Below are 24,971 nucleotides of genomic sequence, written 5' to 3' on the forward strand. Positions count from 1 at the left end.
GATGAGATCTGAGTCAATTGTATCTTGAGCAGTTAAGGATTTTGCCAGTGTTTTTGGAGTTTTTCAACTTTGCTTTCCTTTTAAAGCTCTTAGGTGACTTTATTTTTCTTTCTTTTCTTTTTTTTTTATACAGTATTGAGTTTCATTACAAAGCAAATGGTATGGTTTTTCTTCTAAGATTTGTTGTTCTGTTTTACTGGCCTCTTACCAAAATTCATTACTCAGTCATCATATCTTTCAGGAGGCAGATGCCAAGACAGGGAACCAGCACTATTTATCTTCCAGAAAGTATCTGACACAAACCCACTCAACTAAATGAGTATTCTGAACTTGATGGGCTTGCTTGCCAGAATAACAGTAGTGTGTGCCAATACAGGATGCCACAGTGATGGCCAATGCATGGCGCTACTGTGCTGGCCACTGCGTGCAGAATTGGGAAGCATTGTCTTCTCTTCTACAGTCCTTTACAGAAGCTCCTTGTATTGTCCTCTCATTCTGTCAACTTTCCCAAAATCGTAATGGTAATCGCAAATGGTACTATGGGGTGGTTTCCACACAGCCCAAGTAGACTTGTAATGAGAAGTATGGGCCTCGAATGTTAAGATCATGTGCCATTTGTCTACTGAATCTCTCCTAGAAAAAAAATCATTCTCAAAATCTTACTTTTTTTGTATGATCAAGAAATACATTAAATAAGTTGAACATATTAAAACAACAACAACAACAAAGGAAAAAAAAACAACCAAACCTTTAATTCGAGTTAAATTTCAGGAAGTAAAATTATTAGTTCCTTGCATGGTGTATCAGTACTTTTCCATTCTAAAAAATCATGCCTTCCCTTTAGAGTGAAGAACAGTATGGCATTTTTATAAATATATGTGGGGGGTGGTGTGTGTGTGTGCGTGTGTGTGTGTGTGTGTGTGTACAGACCTTGATCATAGGTGTTTATTCTAAGTTTCCAAGATTAGTTTTCAAATGTGTTTCAGGAAAAAGTTTCATTTAGAAAGTATCTTTGTTTTGACTCTATGCTAAGAATGCATATGGAAACCATCATATTGTATGTGTACAGATATCTTTGACTGAGATTTCCAGTGTCGTAATAGCCCCCTGCTAATTTACTGGTGGCACACTATGTGAGCAGTTACTATGTTTACATCCATCTGTCATATAAAACATAGAAATAAGCAAGGCACTGTGTTACTTTCCAGTTTAGCTAACTGCTTTAACCAATTCCATTTCCTCCAGAATAATCGACTAAACATTATTTTTGCTAGCATATTCTTTTATAATTTGATTTTCCCAGCACGTGAGCAACATTCTTGAGTAAATTAAGGACATGACAATTAAGTCTTTTTTTTCTTTCTTTTTCTTTTGCAATTTTCCAGTGCACTGGAGAGATGTTCTTTAACATCACACAATCCTTATGAATAATAAAAAAATACAACCAAGTTATCCAAAACTCTGTTTTCTGCATCCACAAATTCAACTGAGTGCACGAAGAAACTATATGGTAAAAAAAAGTCTTCCTGTAATGAACATGTGTAAATATTTTCCTTAAATTATGTAACCGAATGTCTATTTATATTGCATATATATTTCATTAGCCATTGTAAGTCACCAAGAACTGATTCATAGTGTAAATAGGAGTGAGTACATTGCATATGAATTCCTTAGTTTTGTACAAGAACAAGAACCAACTATAGTTCTGGTATGATACAGTTCTGAATCCAATATCTCATAGATATTGATGGATAACAATTTCCCCATTCCTAATGAAGGTATATTTAGGTAGATTATTATGGTATATATATTAGTAAGATATAGTATTTTTAAAATATAATACTATATAATATTAAAGTCTATCCACTTAAAATATGACTTATCAAATGTATACTTCTTTCTAATTAGTGTCCCATTGTCATGTGCTATTGACTTGAAATTTTCAGGAGGTTAAAAGATTCTTATATTTATTCTGTTCACTCAGATACCCACTATCTCTGATATATAGAATCCACTTTTAAATTTTTATAATTTTGTTGCTTAAAGCATCAGTATTTCTACCATTGATTCCTGTTAGAATTGTACAATCGATTCAAATGTACTTTTTAAAAAATTTCTTCATGGTCTTAGAAGCATGTGATATATTAAAGGCTTTTTAAATAATATAGATAAAATGAAATTGCAATTTTCTGTGGAAGAAGAACTGTGATCGAGTGACTGTTATGCAGTCCCTTGTGTTCCCTTTTGTGTAGAATCATAAGTGTGCCTGCCTTCCTGAATTATTCAGAAAAGCAGAATTTGCCCCTTTTGACTCCTATATTAAAAAAAAAAAGTTTTCCTTAACGCTTTGGGTTTTCTTCTCAATATTTTGAAACTTCTGCTCTCTGCAGCTTCTTTTTTCCTCCTCCCCTCTGCATTTCTCACATTGCTCCCCTAGTTTCTTACGTTAGCTCTAGTTTCTAAGTTATTCCACTCTGCATTCTCCTTCTAATCTTGCTCAGATGTCACAATAATGCTCTTACTCTCAATGCCTTTCCGCCCAAAGCTATGCCTATACTTCTCAGTCCTTCTTGAGTTCAGTTCTGTCTCAAAAGGGTTCTGTCTAAAACCTGCTCAGATCAGTTTCCCCCAGCCCAGTTCTCAGCTCAGTTCCCTCTCACAGCTTATTTCTTCTCAGCTCAATTTTGAGTCATTTCTTTGTCCTCAGCACTTAAAACTTCTGTCAGAATAAATTATCACATGTTAGAAGTTTATCAAAGTTCATATATAAAGTCACATCAGAACCTGAAATAGAAATTTACATCAGTGAATATGTATGTGCATATCATTAGGAGTAATTATCTAGGAAATATCCATCACCTGTCACAGCTACCCAGGTTGTAAGTTGAATACCATAAGTAAGTCATTAGTAAAGTTTTGTATAGATAAACCCAGTCAATATTTTATCTTCAATCCTAGCACATATAATAAACCATTAGTTTCCTTTTATTATTAGCCTTTGGTTAATTGTTTTACTACCTTTTGGAATGTGCTCTGAGTAGGAGAAAGTCTGGTTACCATCTAAGAGCAATTAATTAACTAGTGACACATGGGAGACTGGCAGAGTTCTCATTGCAATTTTGACTGTCAGAAAAGGAATTAATAGTAGTCCCACTATAAAAACAAGCTTAATAGTCACTGATGCAATTTTATGAATTCTTATAGGAGCATCATTAAGACTTAAGAAGTCATCTGTTTGTCTATATGGCATCACTACAAGACAGTACATCTTCACAGATCTACAGAGAAAAGGGGAAAGGAATAGATATTCCAGGAGATCTCAACAGTGGAAACATAAACTATATTTTTGCTTGTTCATTTTTCTAGTTATCACAAAAAGTAGAATCAGAACCATCTTCTTCCATTTATCAGTTCACCTAGTCTGGAAAGAAAGAAATCACTGGGGAACAGACCCACATTCTGGGCCAAATTTCCAGTGCTAAAGAATTAAAATATGAATAATCACACACACACACACACACACACACACACACACACACACAAAGTTGAATAAATGCACAAAGCCAGAAACACTTAAGAATCAAGTATGATTCTCCCCACATCCTAACATTTCTAAGTTAATACTATCCAAGGTGCTATGAGAAATTATCTGAGAAACACTTTTCTAGAATTGATTAACAAGCATGTAACACATTTCACGTTCTATAACGTTGTAGCTTAAAATATCAATGATGCTATCTGCAATTGACATCCACTTGCAAAGGAAATATTAGTTTGTCTTATGAAATTTCACAGAAAATGTTAATCACACTAAGGTAGGCCATGTGCCCAACAGAACACAAAATCCACAGTATGATGTAGACTTTTTGTCTCATACTGCTTTCTTTGAGGTTTTTTGTTGTCTTACTTGTTTTTCTTGTGTATTATGGTTTCTGGTTTTGTGTTTTTATATGATTTGTGTGTGTGTGTGTGTGTGTGTGTATGTATGTATGTATGTGTGTGTGTTTCTCTTTTCTTGATTGCTTTTCCTCCCTCCCTCTCTCCTCCCTCCCTCCCTCCCTCTCTTTCTTTATGTTTTCATTTCATTACCTGTTTGTTTTCTAAAGAGAGAGAGAGAAAAGGATGTAGACTGGGGTGGGTAGAAAGAATCTGAGAGCAGTTAGTAGAGGGAAAGCATGATTCAAATATAGTGTGAGAAAAGTCTGTTTTTAATTAAAAATGTGAGAGACCAGTACAAAAAGAACACTTTTGTAACTTTGCCAATACTAAGCCAAATCAAAATTAAGGCATGCCGTAAAACTTTTCTTTATTGTCATTTTAAATAAGGTTTTATTTTCCAACTTTTATTTGACAAAAGTTTATTTATGGAATTCAACATAACATTTTAATATATGCAAATGTAGTGATATGATTTACTCATGTTCATATTATTCATTATTAGTTTTATCTTGATACTAATATTGTGAAGTAAGAATTCTTAACATCTGCTATTAGTAATTATGCTGTTTGTAATATACTGTTATCAGCTATTACCACAATGGCACACAGTGGATCTTGTATTGTAATTATAAACTTTATTTGTAGATGTAGTTCTTTAACAACATCTCCCATGCATATATTGCATTGAGATGACTTCCCCTACCCCTTGCCATTCCCATGCATTTCTTCCCTCCCACTCTTCCTTTACTGCCTTGGAAGCTCTTTCCCACACCCGGCACTTTTTGCTTTCATTTCGCATTGAGTTAATCCTCTATCTGCCATGTGACTGTGCTCAGGAACTGTCCACTGATGTTGTAAAACATATTGTGTGTACAGTGTCATAATAGCAAAATCAGTGCCCAGCCTCCTTTAGCTTCTAATACCTTCCACCTTACCTTTACAAGAGTTTGCAACAGTTTATATATTTTTACGAAGATGAATTTCCCTTGCTATAGTTATAGTAGATAGTGTTTGGAGAAGTTTTATGCTCATATAATATACCAAGTTTAAAAATAATCTGTTGAATACAAGCAAAAGTAGATGTGCCTTTATTTAATCTCTCCATGAAATACAGATATACCAGTATCCAGCCCTAAAATTAGATTTTTTTCAACAAATATATATATATATATATATATATATATATATATATATATATATATCAGATAATTTCTTAAAGCGGGTGTATCCTATTGACTTAGGAACATGTAGTTTGTAGTAAGTTTCATGTGATTTCATACATTTCAGTGTTTGTATTCACTCTCTCAGCTTTCTCTAGTGAACTCATTCACTTTCTAACTTCTTAACATTTGGAATCTTAGCATAGAAGGCAGTTTTGCTCCCAGGTGCATTCTGTCTTGCCACACTGGGCGAATGCTAACCTGATAAAAGCAAAATGCTGGTTCTGTATCTATTTTCTGTAAAACCTGAAAAAATAAAAGTAGAATCTAAAAAAAAAAATCTAAAAAACAGTGTGAATTATGTTTCAGCTGTTGACATTCTGTTGAACATGTAAAAGGCATTGTTTTGTGTTTTTTGAAATAACATCTCCTATTGTAAAATATATTTTCTATGGGATATTATACTTTAAAACACTACACGTTTAAGAACATCAGCCACTCTCTCTGTAAGGTTGTCATCCAAGCGCAGGTTGAACAGTTACAAAAGCCTCTTCACTCAGAAGCCTGGAACTGCACTGCGGCTTACCTTTAGTAATATCTCATAGTTTTGAATGCAGAGATTTCTTATATTTTGTAGTCCTTGGATATTTTCCTTAACTTCAAAAAAGACTATAAACAAAGAATTTGAAACAGAGTGAAAGCTACCTACTGAATCTCAAGTCTACTAACCAAAAAGTGAATATAATAATAATAATAATAATAATAATAATAATAATAATAATAATAACAATAATAATAATAATAAATAATGCAAAGTAAAGCAAAAAAAAGATTTATTCTCAGACCTCATACCCTCAACATTATTCTCAGTTAAAGTTTGTATTCTGTCTTATGTATTTTCTGACGACATCAGCACTTGCTTTATTTTAAATGCAGTCACATTTTTACTTATCGTATATATTTTTTCTTACAAATTTATTTAAAAAAAACAGAAACACATGTAGAGATTATTAAAAGCATTTTAGCATAAATATATATGAATATATTTTTGTCACTTCCTTATTTTTTAAAGGTTTTATAGCATGCATTGAAATGTTACTATTTACAAAGATCATAAAGTACATGTAAAACAAAATGTAACATGGACACAGTCAAAGTTTTCTTGGTGTGTAAAGGTTAAACATAATGACTTTTAACTATCAAAAATTGCCACAAGGCTATCTTCTTAGCTCTTGAGTTATTATTTAAGGTCTAGGTGTACCGTTCTCTGCGAGGGTGCTATACACTTATTATTTTTTTCTAAGAAGGACTAAGGCTTCCACTTTTTGTCCCCCTCCTTTTTTGAGCTTCATATGGTCTGTGCGTTGTTTCTTCAGTACTCAGAGCTTTCTGAGGCTTGTATTCAATTAGCAGTGACTGCGTATTATTTCTGTTCTTTTGTGACTGGGTTACCTCAGTCAGGATGATATTCTCTAGATACATCCGTTTTCGTAGGAATTTCAAAAGTCATTGTTTCTAATACTATACTTGGTTTTCACACTCATAAAGGAGAATGGCCAGCCTTGATGAGAAGGTTAAAACACAGTAAGTTGTTTATCAAACTGAAAAGTCTTTCTTATTTTTAATCTCATGCATAGAGTTCACATCAGCTCTACTGTGAGTAGGATGCCTGATTTGTTATATGGTTTTTTTTCCCCTTGCAGATATTCCACATGACCTATGACCTTGCCAGCGCAGTGGTGAGAATCTTCAACCTCATTGGCATGATGCTGCTTCTGTGCCACTGGGACGGCTGTCTGCAGTTTCTGGTTCCCCTGCTGCAGGACTTCCCACCGGACTGCTGGGTTTCTCTAAATAAAATGGTTGTAAGTACCTCATGTCGTTTTTTTTTTTTTTTTTCTTCTTAATTTTCAATATTATTCTTAAGACTTCAACCCATTTCTGCTAGAGTGGTCAGCTTTCTCTTCCATAAAAACTTTTTCTTCCATGGATGTGAAATTATATGAACCAGTCTTATATAACTAAATTTGTTCTTGTGTCTCTGCTAATATATGTGCTGCAACATCCTGTTTTATAGTTTTACTTTGAATGCTGAGACATCCTCTATTTGACTAACTTAAGCACGCATTCATAATACAATACCCATACAAACATTTTCATGGTTGTGAATTAGGTATGTATAAAGTTTGAGGAATTTTCAGTACAGTTTGTGGATATAGCAAGAGAATTTAATGGGAAAGATACATTGTAATCTTCATTTCATAAAATATATAAATATTTTAAATGCAAGTTGGATTTTATTTAACAAAATATTTTGACATAAAATGTATAATACATTGATATGAGATCTGATATCATTTTGGACTGTCCTTTATTTCATTCACATCTGCTTAAATACCCCATTCCAAGAGCTTGCTTAATAACTTTTCTCCAAATCATGTATTAATCACCTGGTTGATAGATAATCATAAAATATATAGTAACCTCCCACACTCATTCATAGATGCATAAATTTTAAGTTTTTTGACCTTTCACCCAAATTTATATTCCAAGAGGATTTTACTTTTTTACCTTTGTCCTCTGTGCTATTCTACATATTTGCGCTTTTATAGTAGAACACTGGACTGGAAAGTTTGTAAAACATGGGAATTGATATCTCATGATTTGGGGGGTCAGCAGTGTTCAAGGCACTTCCATGTTCAGGCTCCAGTTGCAAAGTGACACTTTGTGTCTGAACCTCCTAGGCAGGGAGAAAGCAATTTTCATGTGGCAGAAGGTTGAAGATAACCCTTATTTTCTGCCTTAATGACACCCAACTTCCATTAGCGTCCATCTGCCAACCTGAGAGATTCTTGAGTTAAGTTTCTAAAATCCAATTTTCAGGAAATACATTAGAATCCCAGATGCCAGCTCAAAAAGCACCTCACACATTGATTTCTTTCAACCTACCAATCATCGTTAAAATTTCATGACAGTTCATATAGAACAGTGCAAGGCGTCGGTACGGCTTGGATCACAATTCAAATCTGCAATGTTGCCTTTACATGTTCCTCTGCTTACCTCGGAGGAAACAACATAAATGGGGAAGACAGGGCTGAGGATTCTGTCTAGGAGAGAAGAGGAGGCAGTCTGTCATCAGGTTGCTGATGGTGTGCAGAGCAGAAAGCTGAGAATTGATTCCAGAAGTGACTCATTGCTGACAAAAATGCAACATTTTATTTGGCAAATGATTATTATTTTAAAATCTTCAAGTTATGTTCCAGAAAATAAATGTAGTTTTCATCATTGAATAAAGCAAAAGAATGATTTTTCAAATATCTACAAAATGCCTTTGATTGTATAACTATTTTGAAGAGCGATGTGTTATGTAGCTACTGGTAAGCACATGTTTGCAATCAACATTTTAATGTATTTAGTACATTTCTTTAGCACGATTGAATATATTAATGTATGTTAGAGAGACAGAGAGAGAGTGGAGAGAGAGGAGAGAGAGGGGGGGGGCAGTGGCAGAGAGACTCTGGTTATTGGTACATGTTGTGTTGTGTTTAGAAGTTTTCAAGTTTCAATTGTCAATATCTCCTATTGTTATACAAAATAACTTTATAAAGCTGCAAATCATTTTTGTCTCCTTTTTAAAAATACTATTGTAATTTTCAGATATTACTTGAATCATCATTTACATGAATAGAACACATAGTCATAGGTAGAGTTCATATATATCTGACTGTATCTTTTCCAATGCACACTAGAATATCTTTAAAATAAGACTACATAGATCAATTAAGAAGTATGATTAGAGCAAAACCTTAATCATAACATTTCATATGCAATGATAACTACTCTAAATTCAGTGTTTTATTTTAATACTTAAATAAATATATCAAAATGATTTTTTTTCTCTTTGGGAATAAATCTAATTTGAAAGTAAAAACTTGAGACTTGAAATCAGGTCTGATATATAAGGTACAAGAACTTTTTATAAGTATGGCATGTTTTGAATACTTCATACATATGTTTACTTTTCAACATGGACCATGTAATACAAAAAAAGTGTTTACTAACATCTAACCATAAGCTTAGTTTATAGACATGATATGAAAATAATATATTTAAGCGAATATGGCTAAATTGCATGGTCAATGATGTACAACATTTTCATGACAGTAAAATGGCTCATGTATTAGAAACCTGAGGCTCATAACACAGGCTCTTGATGAATCATGCCCTAGAGACACAAGTCACTTCACAGCAGTTGATTCAATGAAGGCTGTTACTTGGTTTCAGAGAAACATTCTAAATCAACTATATTAATTACAGTGTTTCTGTTTTATTAAGTAAGGTAGATGAGATTATTATTAGTAAGCTAAGCATATGAGATTATTGTTTTAATATTGAATGATTGTTTTTTATTGTAAACAGAATGCTTTCACATGTGATGTCCCTGATAATGTTTTCCTCTCCCTCTGTTCTGCCAATTGCTCCTTAGCACTCCTCCCAGCCAGATCCACCCTCTTTCTGTCTGCCATTAGAAGACAAATAAGCAGTCTGGAGAGATGGCTTCACCATTAAGTGTTAGACTCACAAACAAAAATATGAGAATGAGAGACTTCCAAGGAAGCCTTATAAATACATTATAATTAATATATAAGTGACCCTAAAATAATTAGTATAATATAATAATCTGTAAAATAGAACAAACACTAGCCCATCAGAATTGGACAGAACAAGCAAACAGAAGAACCACCCAAGAGAAGATTTAAAAAAGCTAGAGCCATGACACAAGTGTATGAGACAAGAATATGCCAAAGAGTTCCTCTTTAGTTAATCATCTCTTTCAGGGCATGTAGACTACCTTCAAGAGTAGATGCTTTCCAAATGATAATCGCTTGAATGAAAAGAAATTGTAATTTACTTTTGTTATCGATTGGAAATTGTGTTTTGGTTGTGATAATGGGGTATGTGTAAATCTCATTTATCTCTAGGACCCACTTGGGTGAAAACAATGTTGCCTTAGTCTCTGTGAGTTCATATGTGGGTTGATCCCGATTCTTTAGAGGAACTCGGTTTTATTGTTTTTTTTTTATTAGTTTATTCATTTTATAACCATATTGTTTGCTGTTTCCTCCTCCTGGTCACTCCCTCCTACAATCTCTTCCCTCGATACACCTCCCTTTCTGCTATGAGAGTGTAGGGTCCGCCTGGGTATCTAGATACTCAAAAACATCAAGTGTGAATCCTTTCCCACTGGGGCCAGACAAGGCAGCCAGGCTAGAACATAACCCCCAAACAGGCTTTTGGCATCGTCTTGCTCCAGTTGTTTGGGAACCATATGGTGACTGAGCTACACATCAGCAACATATGTGCCGAGGACCTAGGACCTTGTTTGTTTCTTTTGGTTTATTTGTTTGTTTCAGTATTGTGTCCTCCATCTCCTCTAGAATTTATACTATTTCTGCCTCCACTTCTTCTCTGTTCCCTGAGCCTTCTGATGAGGGATTTAGTGAACACATCTCAGTTAGATTTTGAGCAGTCCAAGATCTCTCATTCTCTCTATAATATCTGGCAGTGGATCAGTATTTGTTTCCATTGTTCTGAGGGGAATCTTCTCTAATACCGGCTAAGCAAGACAAACTGATCTATACGTATAGCAGAATGTCATCAGTAGATATTTTATTGATTTTTTTAGAACATCAGTATATTTTTCTTCCTAGATTATTGGGTTATCTGGTATCAGGTTTTTAGCCATCTGAACAGTGTTATAATTTCCATGTTGTTGAATGAGCTTTCTGTAAAATCAAATATTAGTTGATTACTCCAATGAGATTTGTGCCACTATTGGACTATCGTACCTTCTAGGCAGGACAACATTATAGATCAAAGGGCTTGTGGATGGGGTGATTTTTATGTTACCTATGGTAATATGCAAAGTTCCTTCCTGTACCAAAGATGCTAACATATAAGTGTGATGGCTTTATCTGGGCACCTGATCAACTTCTCCAAAAATGATGAGTTGTGTAGGTGTTATCTTCAGCAATGGTATCTTGTTTGTGGAGAACACTCTGTTACTTAACAATAAGGTGGATTGCTTGAGGGATCCCATTAAAAAAAAAGCTGAGGAGGAGGGTGACCTTGTATGAGGACCAGCAGTGTCAGTTAACCTGGACCCCAGGTTCTCTCAAACACTGGATCACCAACCAGGCAGCATAAACCAGCTAATAGGTGGTTCGAAACACGTATACAGCAGAGAAGATGCACCTAATCCTAAGAGACTGAAGGCCCCAGGGAGTTTAGAGTTATGGTAAAGTGGGTAGGGTGGTGAGCAGGGGCGGTGGGGAGGAGATATGGAATGTGGAACAATTGGAGGTGGACTGGGAAGGGAATAAAATCTGGAGTGTACAAATAAGTAAATCAACAAATAAAACCAACAACTAAATTAGACTTAAAGTTGGTGATATATGAATAGATGGGGCTCTGTCTAACCCTCTATTGACGGTATCATTTATATTGCCTAGGTAGTTGTTTATAGTTTAGGAAGTTTCTACAACATTAAGTTCCCATATGACCCCTTCTTTATTTCAGCTGTTTCTCTCTCATCCTTCCTGTTTTCCCTCCCTCTCCACACACTTCTCTTGCTCCTGTTGCCCCCCATCTATCCTATTTAACTTGCCAGTAGAGATACATTTGTACCACCCACACCCATCTCACAAGGTACCTTACACAACACCTAATCTCTGTGGTTTATGAATTATAGATTGGTTACCACTGACTTAACAGCTAATATCTACACATAAGCAAAGGTTAGTCCATAAATTGTCTTTCTGGGTCTGGTTAACTCAATTATGTTTTTTTTTCTAGTACCACCCACTTACCTGTGAAATTCATGATTAATTTTTTAATGGTTAAGTAATATTTCTCTTTGTATATGGATCATATTTTATTTATTCCTTCTTCTGTTGAGGGACATCTAGACTGATTTTCAGTTTCCTGAAGTCCTACTTATTAATTATTAATTTTAGCTCCTGTGCTAATGAACTCATTGCATCAAGGTTATTTCCCATTTTCAATACTATTATGTTCAATATAGAAGGTAATTCGTTTTATGGTGAGGTTTTTGATCCATTTGGATTTAAGTTATGCTTGGGGCCATATTCATAGATTTATTTGGATTCTTCAACATGTAACTGTTCTACGACTTATATTCTATACATCACATTTTTTGCCTTAAATGCTTATACCATAGATTCTTGTCCAACCTTTCATACAATGCTCAGGAAGTAGTACTTTATCAGAAAGTTAACTAAGCATGCCCTGAAATATATCTATAAACATTTGTTATTCTAATAATTTAGCCTACAGACTTTGTTTTTGCAGTTTTTATATACATTTGTTCTTTACACAGTACCAAGTTATTCACTGTAAATGTAATATATTCCATATTGTAGATGTTCAAATAAATAATAAATGTGCTTTTTGTGATTTTTATATTATGGTAATGAAATATCAACACTGTCTATGAAGACTAGTGTGTGAAATAATAATACTAAAATAATCTGCTTACAAAAATATAAAAAGTTCTGTAAATATATAATTATTACATAAAATATAAAATTTTAATAATATAATTAATAAATATAAATTACTAATATATATTAAATTTTATATATACATTTCATAATCTGAGATATATTACATTATTTTTATAGATACATATATAATATATAAGATTTCTAATTGGAAACTCAAGCTACTATTCAGTTTCACTTTCATTCAAGACAGTCTAGAAGGCATTCTCCCAAATAGCCACACACTCTTACAGTTCCTTTCTAGTTAAAAGTAACCATCGGCATATGTGCCATATGCTGTGTAAGACTTGTCGATTTTCACTTACATGATCAAGCATTGAACGTGTACCATTCTTAACATTTTTTTCTTCTCAGAGGCTTGTCTTAATTCGTAATCATAAGATTTCGTAGAGATGCACAAAAGAAATGCCAGCAGAACATATTGTAGAGACACAGATTACAGAACAAATTTTTTCTTCTAAAAATCTTTATGACTCTAGACGTATTTTTCAACTTTTCTGTGTTTGGGTTCCACCTCTATAAGCTGAGTGGTTATTAGCAGTTACCACTTCGGACAATACAAGTTCATTCGCATGTTTGATTTTAGGTACCAAGCATACAGTGAGGAATAAAATTAAGTCTTTTTTTTTCATTCGTCTCATTTTTCCAGCAAGCATTCCTTCATACCACTTTTCCCAGAGTGCTGAAAAATGTGAAAAGTTTATCAAACTGTAAGCTTTATTCTGAGAGTATTTATAATCCGAAGCAACTGAAATATATGCACACCTTTTGGTAAAACAAATACAAATTGAAGCCTTTCAAAATGTATGATTTACCCTCAAGACTCCCGAGTATGGGGCAAGTGATGTAAAATAGTACATGATTTTTGTTGACCAAGCTGAGTACCCTTGAAAATTAAGACATTTTCACAGTCTCTTCAAACCTTACTTAACAACCTATGCAGTGATGTTTTTTTCCATAATTGCTTGAAGATATGTCAATGGTGGCTCTGAATCTAGAATAGATGAAATTGTAAGGTTATAAGAAGTGTAAACCAAGAGACCACACAGTAATAGAGGGCTCATTTCAACTATCATCATCTGGATTTTTTAGAGTGATCTTGAAAATAATGAATCTTAAGTTATCTCAATTAATTCTAGCTTCAAATCTCCAATTATCAAAAAATGTTTAGGGGCAGCATATAAACAATGTCATTACCTGTTCTTATAAGTAAATAGTTTGAGAAAAAAGCTATATATATATATATATATATATATATATGTATATATATATATATATATATATATATATATATATATATATATTCATAAGTAAAACTTAGTTTGATAATAGTGTCTACTGATGACAGACTAGAAGATTTTTAAGTACCCTGGCCATTGAAGTACTTATATAATGAGATTCTCCAATAATGTAACTAAACTAATAGACTGAAGGAAAGATGCCAAGGCAATGTAACTAGGAATAGAGGAAAAACATTTCTCCTCTCTTGGGGTTTAGTAATGTACTTTATATTTCAATTTATCTGTATTAGAAATGTATTATTACAGTAGTATTGACTTTTTTTCCAAAATAGAAACTACTGTCATAACAGAGTTTTTAAAAATGTCCTAACAAAAGGTAAGTAATTTGCTGACAAATCATTGTAGCTCTACTGAAAAAAAATGCATTCATAGCCAATATAAACTTATAATAATAAAGTAGGTCAGCAGCCTGCTGAGTGCTATGATTTTAGTTTGCCATCTTTTTTCTGTCCATTAGGAAACCCTGCCTCCTTAACACTCCTTGTTCAACAGAAACATGGCCTCGGCCAAAAGTGGAAGAGTTTCTAAACACCTTTCTTCCTTATCGTGTATAAATTATTTGATAGGGATGAAAATATAGGAAAAATTTCTAATGTCCCATTTTGTTTTCTAATTAAATTTGCATTGCAGAAACTTAGGTTGGATTACAGTTCTTTAATACAGAAGAATTTATTTGAGTTTAATTCTGCTAAGTTTCTTTAGAAGTATATGACCAAAGCAAGGGACTGCAGCTTCCTTGTTAGGGTTCTTAGGTAGTATGCATTAACTCCTGTTCAGAATTTGGCTTGGATTTCCAGCATCACATGACATTGGGTGTGATGGTGCATGTGAATAATTAAAGAACTCAAGAGTTAGAAGCAGAATGATCAAATGTTCAATGTCATCCTCAACAGCATAGGGAGAGATAGAGCATCCCAGGGTGACCCGAGATTCTGTTTCAATTAAACAATCCAAAAATAAGGAAAAGACCGAAGTTCTAATCCATTGTTTATATGTATTCATTCTTTCTTTTTAAGTCTGCGTATATGGTTTGATATATTTTATGGCTCAAGCTTTCTTTTAATGTGCCTGGGCTTTAGTTTAACTTACAAACCTCTTATCTTAGCATTTCTAATGATAGAAACGCAATACATCTATATCATACCATGCCCAAATTAACACTGGTCCTTAAACATAGAAACAAATGTCTAAAAGAAGGATCTCTTGAGAAATTACCCACCAGAGTACCAACTAAAGTTAGTAAAGAAAACACCCTATTATGCAGGCTTCTATTTTTCACATATTGATCTAGGCAAATTATTTTTTATAAATGAGATTGACACATACTGTTGAAATGTTCACAAGTGCTATGTAAAATTATGCCCAACAAATTGAAATAGATAGAAAATGCACTCATTTTCTGTTTTGTTTGTTTTGTTTTTTTTTTTTGTTTATTCACATTTTTTAAAACCTAACAGATAACAGTTTGATTACAAGCAAAAGACCAGAGGCACTGACCAAAAGAGCTGTTTATCAGCTTTCATTAATTACTCTTTAAGTACCTTACCATCATATATCATGGTCTTAGTCCAGCTTGATCCAGGGTCAGCTACATGGGTGCATGCTCAGAGAAAACAGCTCTTGAGTTTTGTGTACCACTGAAATGATTTGGAATGTCATGAATGTATATTAAAAATCTTGTGCTTATTTTGAATGATGAGATTTCTTCTTTCACTATCTCCATAAACCTTAAGGTATCAGGCAATAGAAAAAAAATTAATGTTTCATGTCTTGTACATTATGTATATTTGCATTTCCTGAAAATACTTTAAGTTTATATGGGCAGTAGTATAATAGGATCTGCATAAATGATATTTAGTTGGATATGAAATAAATAGCTCTTTGCTATATATTCCTCTACTAGCAGCTTCACAGATATCATGCAATTCATATAGATTTCTCATCTTTCCAAGAGGTCTGCATTTGTATTATGCAGATATATTTTATAGTCTATATTTATGCAAGGTAAATTCCCTATTTTCACATAATTGAATGGAGAATTATATAATTAGTTACCAAATGTATATGGTATAAATCTAGCAGGGGGGAAATCTAGATAAGTTCAGTGCAAAACTGATTTTACATTGCTGCTGTCTGCAGAATATTAAATATATGTCCTAAGGCCACAAAGATACCTGGTAGGAGCATTTTGGGTGAGAGAAATACTAGTGGTGTTTACTAACAGAAGGATCCACAAATGTAAAACTCTCCCTCAGGGATCCACCAATTGTGAGGGAGCAGAATATAAGTAGAACACATTTCATCTTGTTAAGATTGTCTTCTGTAGAAGGGAAAGTTTTAAACCAAATTGACAGATACATCTTAACAAAACTGCACTCATAAGTCAGGACTCTGCTATTACAATGACTTCAGTCCCTTTGCACATATGCATTATGCTCTATATAGTAAAATGTTAGAGAAGAGATTGTAGGCTAGTCCCATAGAGTTTAAAAAAACACAGAAAATTTAGAATTGTGTATCCAGTGTATATGAAAATAGTTTACACAGAGAACAGACCAAGATGTGGCAAATTACAGCTTGGGATGTTTGATTCATAAAAGGAATTGTTTCAGAGAAATTCTCTGTGGTCAGACAAGCATTGAATATAAAAAGCAAGTTATGGCATATGATACTGGTCTCCTTTTATTTCACGTACATTGATTATATATATATATATATGATATTATTGGAGAACTTGTGGAAAATAAATATAGTTAGTTATATCTTTTTGCCTTATTTATAGGAAGCAAAAAACTGAGTAGGGTAAAATTTGATTATGACCTTACCTCATCCCAATCTATAAACTTTGGTAGGATTGTCAACAGGAAAAACAAAGTGATATGTACGTCACTTTGTCTTTAAATCTGATATGCTTTTGGCATATTGATGATAAGCTGAATTAAGATGCCAAAGGTACATCTAACTCAAAACATAAAAAATATGCTTTCTAAAACAAAAAGAAAATATACTAAATTTCAGGGTTATATTTAATGAGGCCTGGCTATGGTAGAGAATAAACTTAGTCCAAGCAAATCAATTGTCATTTGGTAACCAGAACATCCTTGTAACCTATTGGGAGAGGGAGGAGAAGATGAAGATGAGAATTCTACAAGCTCGGGCTGAAAACATGATGGGTTAAGATTTTTGTATCTGCAGTTTTATTATACTTTATTATATACCAGTAATTGTAACATTGGCTGTGTTCTCTAAATGGGAAGTGTGAATTAAGTTTTAGCAGGAATGAACACTGCAGAACTATTTTCTAACCAGTACTTATTTTTTCTGTTTCTACTCCCGAAATGATACCTTCAAACGTAATTCATGTCCAAGCCTAAGGACACTTGAATGCAGGAAGAATTTGACATTGTGATACAGATGATTAACTTTATGCTTCAAGAATTACTTTTATCAATAATCAAACCTTATTCTTTTTCAGCATGTTTAGAAATTAAAAAGATATAATATGTGTATATGTATGCATGTACATATGCATGTATATACGTATACATGTATGCATGCATACATTTTCTGTGCATCAAAAGAAAAGGGAGAAAGGTCTTTGGGAGGATACCAAAGAGGTTTGAGGGAGACATGGGCTACATGAGATATGAAAGCAGAAGGGGCATCCTTGGAGATAGAATGAGACCATCAAGAAGGAGGCAGGAGGAGGAGCAAAGACATTGTAGGGAGAGGGTGATTAAAAATTTATATACATGGATGCCATAATATAACATTATTTTTTACCTAAATTTTTAAAAGTGATTTTAAAATGAAAGCATTAAAGTACATTGGTGTGTTATAAAATATATAAAAGTTGTAACATGCAAGATGAAAATATGCCAAATTATAAAATATAATATTTTATGTTTGTTCCTTTTATTGAAATTATTTTTATATGATATATACTCTGATTATCGTTTCATCTCACAACTCCTTCAGGTTCCTCCTAATTTCCCCTCCCACCCAGATATACACCCTTCTGTCCCTCATTAGCACCTAAATAATAATGACAACAACAACAATAATAGTAATAGTAATATAAAACAAAAGCAAGAAAGAGGTGCAGTATATCTTGACAAATCATATCTTATGCTGTTGAAGGATCCAGGATTTGACGTAATTTGTAATAGATCATGACGGTGAAATTCTAACAAAAACTTTTAAATATGTAGCTCTCTTAAAATATATATAAATATTTGATAAAAATTTTTGTTTTTTTCTATACTATAACAAGGTAAATATCATTATTGTAATAAAAATTTCATTGTAGGCTTAACTAATAATAAATTACTTTCCATTAGTAATATAATGTGCGAGAAACTGAACTATTATTTATCAGAGAGAGTTGGCATACAGGTTTTACAATCAAGTTTGTTACAGATAACTTCAACTTGTTGAGGTGTATTACACCTACTATTTTCATTAAACCTAATTGGGTTACTAATTATTTTCCTATATGTTGGATATCTCTACTTAATGCTATTAAGAGATAATAAAGATGTTAGTTCTTTCTTAATATTAGTTTTATACTTTTTGATTTTGTTTCTGTGTGTGTGAGTGAGTGTGTGTGTGTGTGTGTGTGTGTGTGTGTGTGTGTGTGTGTGTGTGTCTGTGTGTTTCAGTTACATTCACCTGAGGGGTCCAAAGCAATTCTGGAACAACTGGAACACATTGTATATCATTAAAATGACAGCAAATGCTTTCGAGGGTGTGGTGAAAGATGAACACTCCTCCATTGTTAGTAAGATTGCAGGCTGGTACAACCACTCTGGAAATCAATCTGGATGCTCCTCAGAAAACTGGGCATAGTAAAACCTGAGGACCCAGCTATACCACTCCTGGGCAAATACCCAAATGATATTTCAACATATAACAAGGACATATGCTCCACTATGTTCATAGCAACCTTATTTGTAATAGCCAGAGGCTGGAAAGAATTCAGATGTCCTACAACAGAGGAATGTATACAGAAAATGTGATACATTTACACTATGGAGTACTACTCAGCTATTAAAAACAATGCCTTCCTAAAATTTTTAGGCAAATGGATGGAACAGAAAATATTCTAAGTGAGGTAACTCAATCATAAAAGAACACAGATGGTATGCACTCACTGATAAGCAGATACTAGCCCCCACCCTAAAGCTCAAAATACCTAAAATATACTTCTTGACCATATGATGAAACTCAAGAAAAAGGAAGACCAAAATGTAGATGCTTCAGTCCTTCTTTAAAAGAGAAACAAAATTCAGGACAAATATAGACACAAAGTATGGATCAGAGACTGAAGAGAAGGCCATCCACAGACTGCCTACCAAAGACTACACATGGAGGGGACCTACGGCTCCAGCCATATATGTAGCAGAGAATGGGCTTATTTGGTTTTAAAGAGAGGTGAGGCCCTTGGCCCTGTGAAGGCTTACTTCCTCAGTGTAGGGGAATGCCAGTTCAGGGAGGTGAGAGGGAGTTGGTGGGTGGGGGAAGGCTCTCATAGGGGCAGGGGAAAGGGGAACAGGATGGGGGAAATTCTGTTGGGAAACCAGGAAATGGGATAACATTTAAAATGTATGTAAAGAAATTATTTAATAAAAAAAAAAGCTTTCTTTCTTCATAGTCTCACAGGCTTTATGTACAGAATTTCTGTTGTAGATATTCAATTAGAAATCAGCTCCTCACTGTCAGGTATCCTCAGTGCTTTGGCCAGTGAGTATTTCTGTAGAGGAATCCTTAGATTAAGTTTAGAAGTTACAGTGATTTAGAACACTGGTAGGAGTAGGTTTATCTCTTTTGTGACTTCACCACCATGCACAGTACTTAATGTTCACCTTACTACACAGGAATTACCTCCGATTTTACAAGTTTTTTTTTTTTTTTAAACCAAATCTCAGTTTAATTTTCTCCCTGAGTCAGTAGAGGGTTATTCTCTTCTCTACTCTGGAGGAAGACTAACTTCCCAGTTTGCAGACTCATCTGGAAGTTTCACTGTTTTACAGAGACCAGTCTTCCAAAGCCAGTGCATTTTGCTGAAGAGGTCATGATTGGAGCAGAGGCTCCTGGATCAAAACTTTCAGCTTCAGCAGTAGCCAGTAGGTACACTGCTGTACCTACTGGCAAGCTTTAAATACAATTAGGCAGCTGTTTTTACTCCAAAGATGTAAGTACCACTATTGCATCCTTCAAGTTATCTTTCTTATTACAGTGTTTTGTTTCTATTACAGTTGGGTCAGGATATTGGTTGTTTTTCTCCCTTAGCAGTATTTGTAGTTCCTTCTGCTACTATGTGAATTAGCCCTTAGGGAAGAAAATTTCAGGTCAGTTCCAGTTCCTGCAAGCCTTCTGTCCAAAATGTGTCCTGTCTTCAGCAATAGACTTTTAAATGTTCTATTCCTAATAAAAAACAAAAAACAAAACAACAAATTGTCAATTGTTGTGTGCATGAGTAGCCATGGGTTTTGTCTTCATTTCCACAAAGAAAATCAAATAAACAAATTTTTATCAGTAACAGCGAGAAACTAACTGGATCTATACAATTCTTCATATTGACTTGAAATTTCTTCATATAAAAATTCATAGGATAACTTTTTCTTTTACAGTTGGTTTCAAGAGTATTATGCTAATCATGATATGAACTTCTACTGAGTTCAGAAAACACTGGCTAAAGTGATGTAAAAGCATGAGACAGATTTGAATCAAACAATTGATGGAGAATACTTTATATCTTAAATAAAAAATGATTCATTTGTACCAGCATTGTGATATTACAGAAAAATAGTAACTACTCAGTATGGAAAATTACTTCAGTTCATGTTTTCTCAAAGTTATCACCCATTGTCTACTACATGTCTCAAGTTACCTATTGCAGAGAAATATCTAATACATAAAATTTAATCAAAATCTAGAATTTTACTAGTACCATAGTCATGATCAACATTCAGAACCTAAGAGTCTGAAGCTCAAGCTTTATATTCTAAATATTTCAGATTAAGAAAATCTTTTTTAATCACTCAGTGTGTGGTATCATACAAAAGAATAGGAAATATATATCTATTTTATTAAATTTATTTAAGAAAGTAATACTTTTAGGTATGTAGTGGCTATTGTGTCCTCAACACTATTATTTAAATTCTTGCAAATGCATGTAGAAAATAACATTTTTCTATGCCACAGGCCAAATTTTAGTTACTTATTAGACTAATATTGGAATGCACTAAATACTATTTTTTACTATCTATATCATGTATCTATCTATTATATCCATCTATCATTTATCTATCATCTATCTATAATGCATTAATGCCTCAATCATATTTGATTCATTTGTTAATTTTTCATAAGGTCATTTTAAACATTCTGACACAGTGGTGAAATCAATTGATAAAATCATCTATTAAGAGGAAAACTAATGTCAAGTGATACAAACCTTAACAAAAAGTGTAGAGCAGGGAAACAGAATACTATGGCTTCAGTCCAAATCGATTTAGGATAGAAGAGTTCATCATGTCACTTTTGAAAGTAGCAGTTCAAAAGAGAATGTAAATGTATGGAGAGAAAATATTTATATAGAAAAGAGTATTCCATATAGAAATTTCTATATTCTATAGAAAAAGAGAAAATAACCAAAGATTCCAATTTGGGTAGTATGGCTGGAGTAGGAAAGTGACTTTGGGAAGACATCTAGAAGCTTAAGATGATAACTCTGTAAGCATTCTCTTCAGTATGGAGATATAAATGTAGTGACCACTGATGTGACTGCAGAAACAAAGTGCCATTCCCAATTTCCAAAAGAGAGTGATACGAGCAGGTCTGAGGGCTTAAAACAATGAGCATATATCTAAGCCAGTTTATAAAAGCAGATGGTTCAGTAACTTGCAGTATGTAATGAAAGCTTGATGTATCCAGAGAGAACAGTACACAGAATTAGGGGAAGTTTTACTTGAATTACAGTGTCCACCAATGAGGAAAGAAGCTTACTTCCCTGAAGGGAAAAGCAAGGATAGGGTCTTTCTATATGAATAGCTTATATGTGTGTTATATAAATATGGTGTATTATCTGAAGCTGGTAGGTGGTTACATAAAACATAAATTTATACAATCATGAACATGAGGAATGCTAAGGAATTTTTAACTTATAGTTACTAAAGATGTCTTGTATTATAAAAAGGAAAGAGAATTTAGAAAAGTTTACTTTCATAGATTTAGTCAGTAAGAGATCCTATTAAGTGCCTATGTAGTGCACTGTTGGCACTGTCACTCAATCCTAAAGATTCTGGATCCAATGTCAGTTGCTAATTGCTATTCAATAGGGTGATTATGATGTGCTGAAGTGTTGGACCAATGAAGAAAAATCAGGACATATATTGGTTTCTGAAGTTTTAGAACATTAATGAAACTGTCCTTTTCTGATTTACATGACTACCATTTCTTTTTGAAGAAAGCTTTATTATGTTCCAAGCTGATGGTGTCTCTGTACATAAGTATGTGTGTGACATGTATGTATCTGTACATATGCACGTGTGTCCCTAAAAGTCTATGCATATGTGCATATATGACACTATCAAAGATCAGTGTGTCATTTTTTCTTACAACCCTATTAGTCTCTTTCAAGGGCACCTCTTACAAAAAGTCCTTTTTAAACTATTCAGTTTATTTGTATTGATAAAAAATAACATTGTTAGTATTTTGATTTTAAATGTTGCGCAATTTCAAAATAATACTATTCTGGTTACTTGCATGCATTTACTGTTCAAACATAAAGAAATCCTTTAATGTTTATGATCTATTTGCTCCGGAGCACTCTGTCTCATGAAACTGTTGATTAACCCCATGGAAGTAAAAGAATTGCTCAAGGTGCAGAAGACATTTAACTTGTCTTACTTTTTAAAATTAGAGTAACATTCGTTTTGTAAATGTCTCCTTTCTACTTAATAATGATTTTATTTTTTTTACAGACTGACAATACTAGTGATTAGTCCACACATGCAGCCCTATTATATTTCCACATTATTTATATATTTTCCTTTAATTTTTTATCAACTCTTCTCTATAGTCACATGCTTGTGAAACAAGAATTGAGAGGTATTTTTTTTTCAAGTATTAGAAACTTATCGACCAGGAAGACAACACAGCAATTAAACACATAGAAAACTATTTTTATTAATTTTCAGTCATATTTTAATGACTTTGTGGCAACTTGAAACATAAGAAAATCCATTTATTCAGAGCATAGTCATGAGACAAAAATATATAAAGATTGTTTACTAAAATATACCATTGTGTTCTACAAGAATTGTAGATTCTTTCTCATCAAAAGTAACTGTAAAAGACCCTCAAGAAATGTTAAATACGATGGACATTTTTCTCATAAATATTTCTTTTCATCAAGTATTTGACAACTGTGATTTTTGCCACAAACCATAATGTAGAGATAAAATTAGAATGCATATTCTTCCTGTAATTACAGCAATAGGAAGTACAGTCCTTACCATAAGGTAAAGAGAATGTTTTCCTTTCATATTTGGTCTGATATTTATTCAAAATTCCACAGTGCACATTGTCCCATTAATCTTCACCAACACACATTTCCAGTGGTCATATTACATCAGTGAACCAGCATTCTTTGTACTTAATATCACAAAATGCAAATTGTGACATAATGCATGTAAATGCATTAATTCCATGCCTCCTTATCCAGAATCTGATCTAGTCTATCTATCTATTCAACTTTACATCTTCTATCAGGCTTAATCCATGTCTAGAAATTATTCCAGAAATCAGCACTAGATGTGATGTGTACTTCCTTTACAATCCTGCAGAGTTCATCCCTCAATGCCTCTACCTCTTTGCATTAACATTGTTCTATGATCACCTCCCATAATGTGCTTGGGTTGTTCTGTGTTTCCAATCACATTGAGAAACGATATCACAGAAAATAGATTACCTTTTTCTTTAAGTCCTTTCTTTGTTCTTCTTTTAGTTGTGTCAACAGTCATATAAAAGCTGCTGTGCACTGGGTAGTGTGGAGTAGTACACTAACTACGTTAGTCTTCCCTTAGTCTTCTTGTGTTTTGCTTTTTATTAATAACTTCATTAATTTACATCTCAAATAATCTCGTACTTCCTGGTTTCCTCTTCACAAGCTCCAATCCCACAAACTCCGCTTTCTTCCTCCCCTTTGCCTCTATAAAGGTGCTCCCCTGCCCACCTACCCTCTGCCTACCAACACCAATCTCCCTATTCTAGGGCATCAAAATTCCACAGGAACAGAGGCTTTGTTGTATTAACTAAATGGCTTAACCTTTTATCCCACAGTAGTGCCAGCTCCCACTTGGGGACAATTGGCAGTCCGGAGATATCTTGGCACTCCAGGCCACTTTAACAACTCAGGCACGGTGGTTCAATCCACCATTATCATCCAAACATGACTCCACAACCCGGTAACTTATCAAAAAGGTATATATGTTAAATTCTCAATCCACAAACCTTCTTTAAATAAGCTTAAGCTCAAAGGACAAAGATATAAACTGCCGATCTATATGAGATAAATAGGCCCATATATTTATCACATGTAGGAATATGAAATAATAATAATAACCTTATTAAGCTAGAGAAATGGTGAGAGAAACATGTAAGTCTGCCTCCATCTTGCCTCTGGATTCTCCTCCTCCAACCCCTTTTCTGCCTTACTAGACTTTGCCCTGCCTACCTCTTTACTGTCCTATCATGTATAGACTTAACATAATCCTACAAAGACTCTCCTCTTTTTTTTCTTTTCTTTTCAGGAAAGAGCACAACTTTATTTTTATCTCTACAAGTAAAACAGTAAGGGAAACTATGTAGTTCAACTTTTTATTTTAATAAAAGCAGAATATGCACAGTACATGAAGTGCAAGCATCTAAACTAATACAAAAAGCAACTGCAAAAGCTAAAGTGACTTGGGTGTCAGTCCTTA

General features: G+C 33.6%; 1 protein-coding gene across 6 annotated transcripts in view; it reads left to right on the forward strand.

Moving 5' to 3' along the window:
- HCN1 (hyperpolarization activated cyclic nucleotide gated potassium channel 1) overlaps window positions 1-24,971 on the forward strand; it is a gene marked incomplete at both ends in the record, with an annotated part of 345,716 nt that overhangs the window by 201,008 nt on the left and 119,737 nt on the right. For all 6 annotated transcript variants that reach the window (XM_080933839.1, XM_080933840.1, XM_080933841.1 and 3 more), the window contains one exon: window positions 6,803-6,964. In XM_080933839.1, the coding sequence (XP_080789965.1) occupies window positions 6,803-6,964 (162 nt within the window). The remainder of the gene's footprint in view (window positions 1-6,802; window positions 6,965-24,971) is intronic.

The sequence above is a fragment of the Micromys minutus genome, assembly GCF_963924665.1.
Source record: "Micromys minutus genome assembly, chromosome: 20".
In the NCBI taxonomy this organism is placed as follows: Eukaryota; Metazoa; Chordata; class Mammalia; order Rodentia; family Muridae; genus Micromys; species Micromys minutus.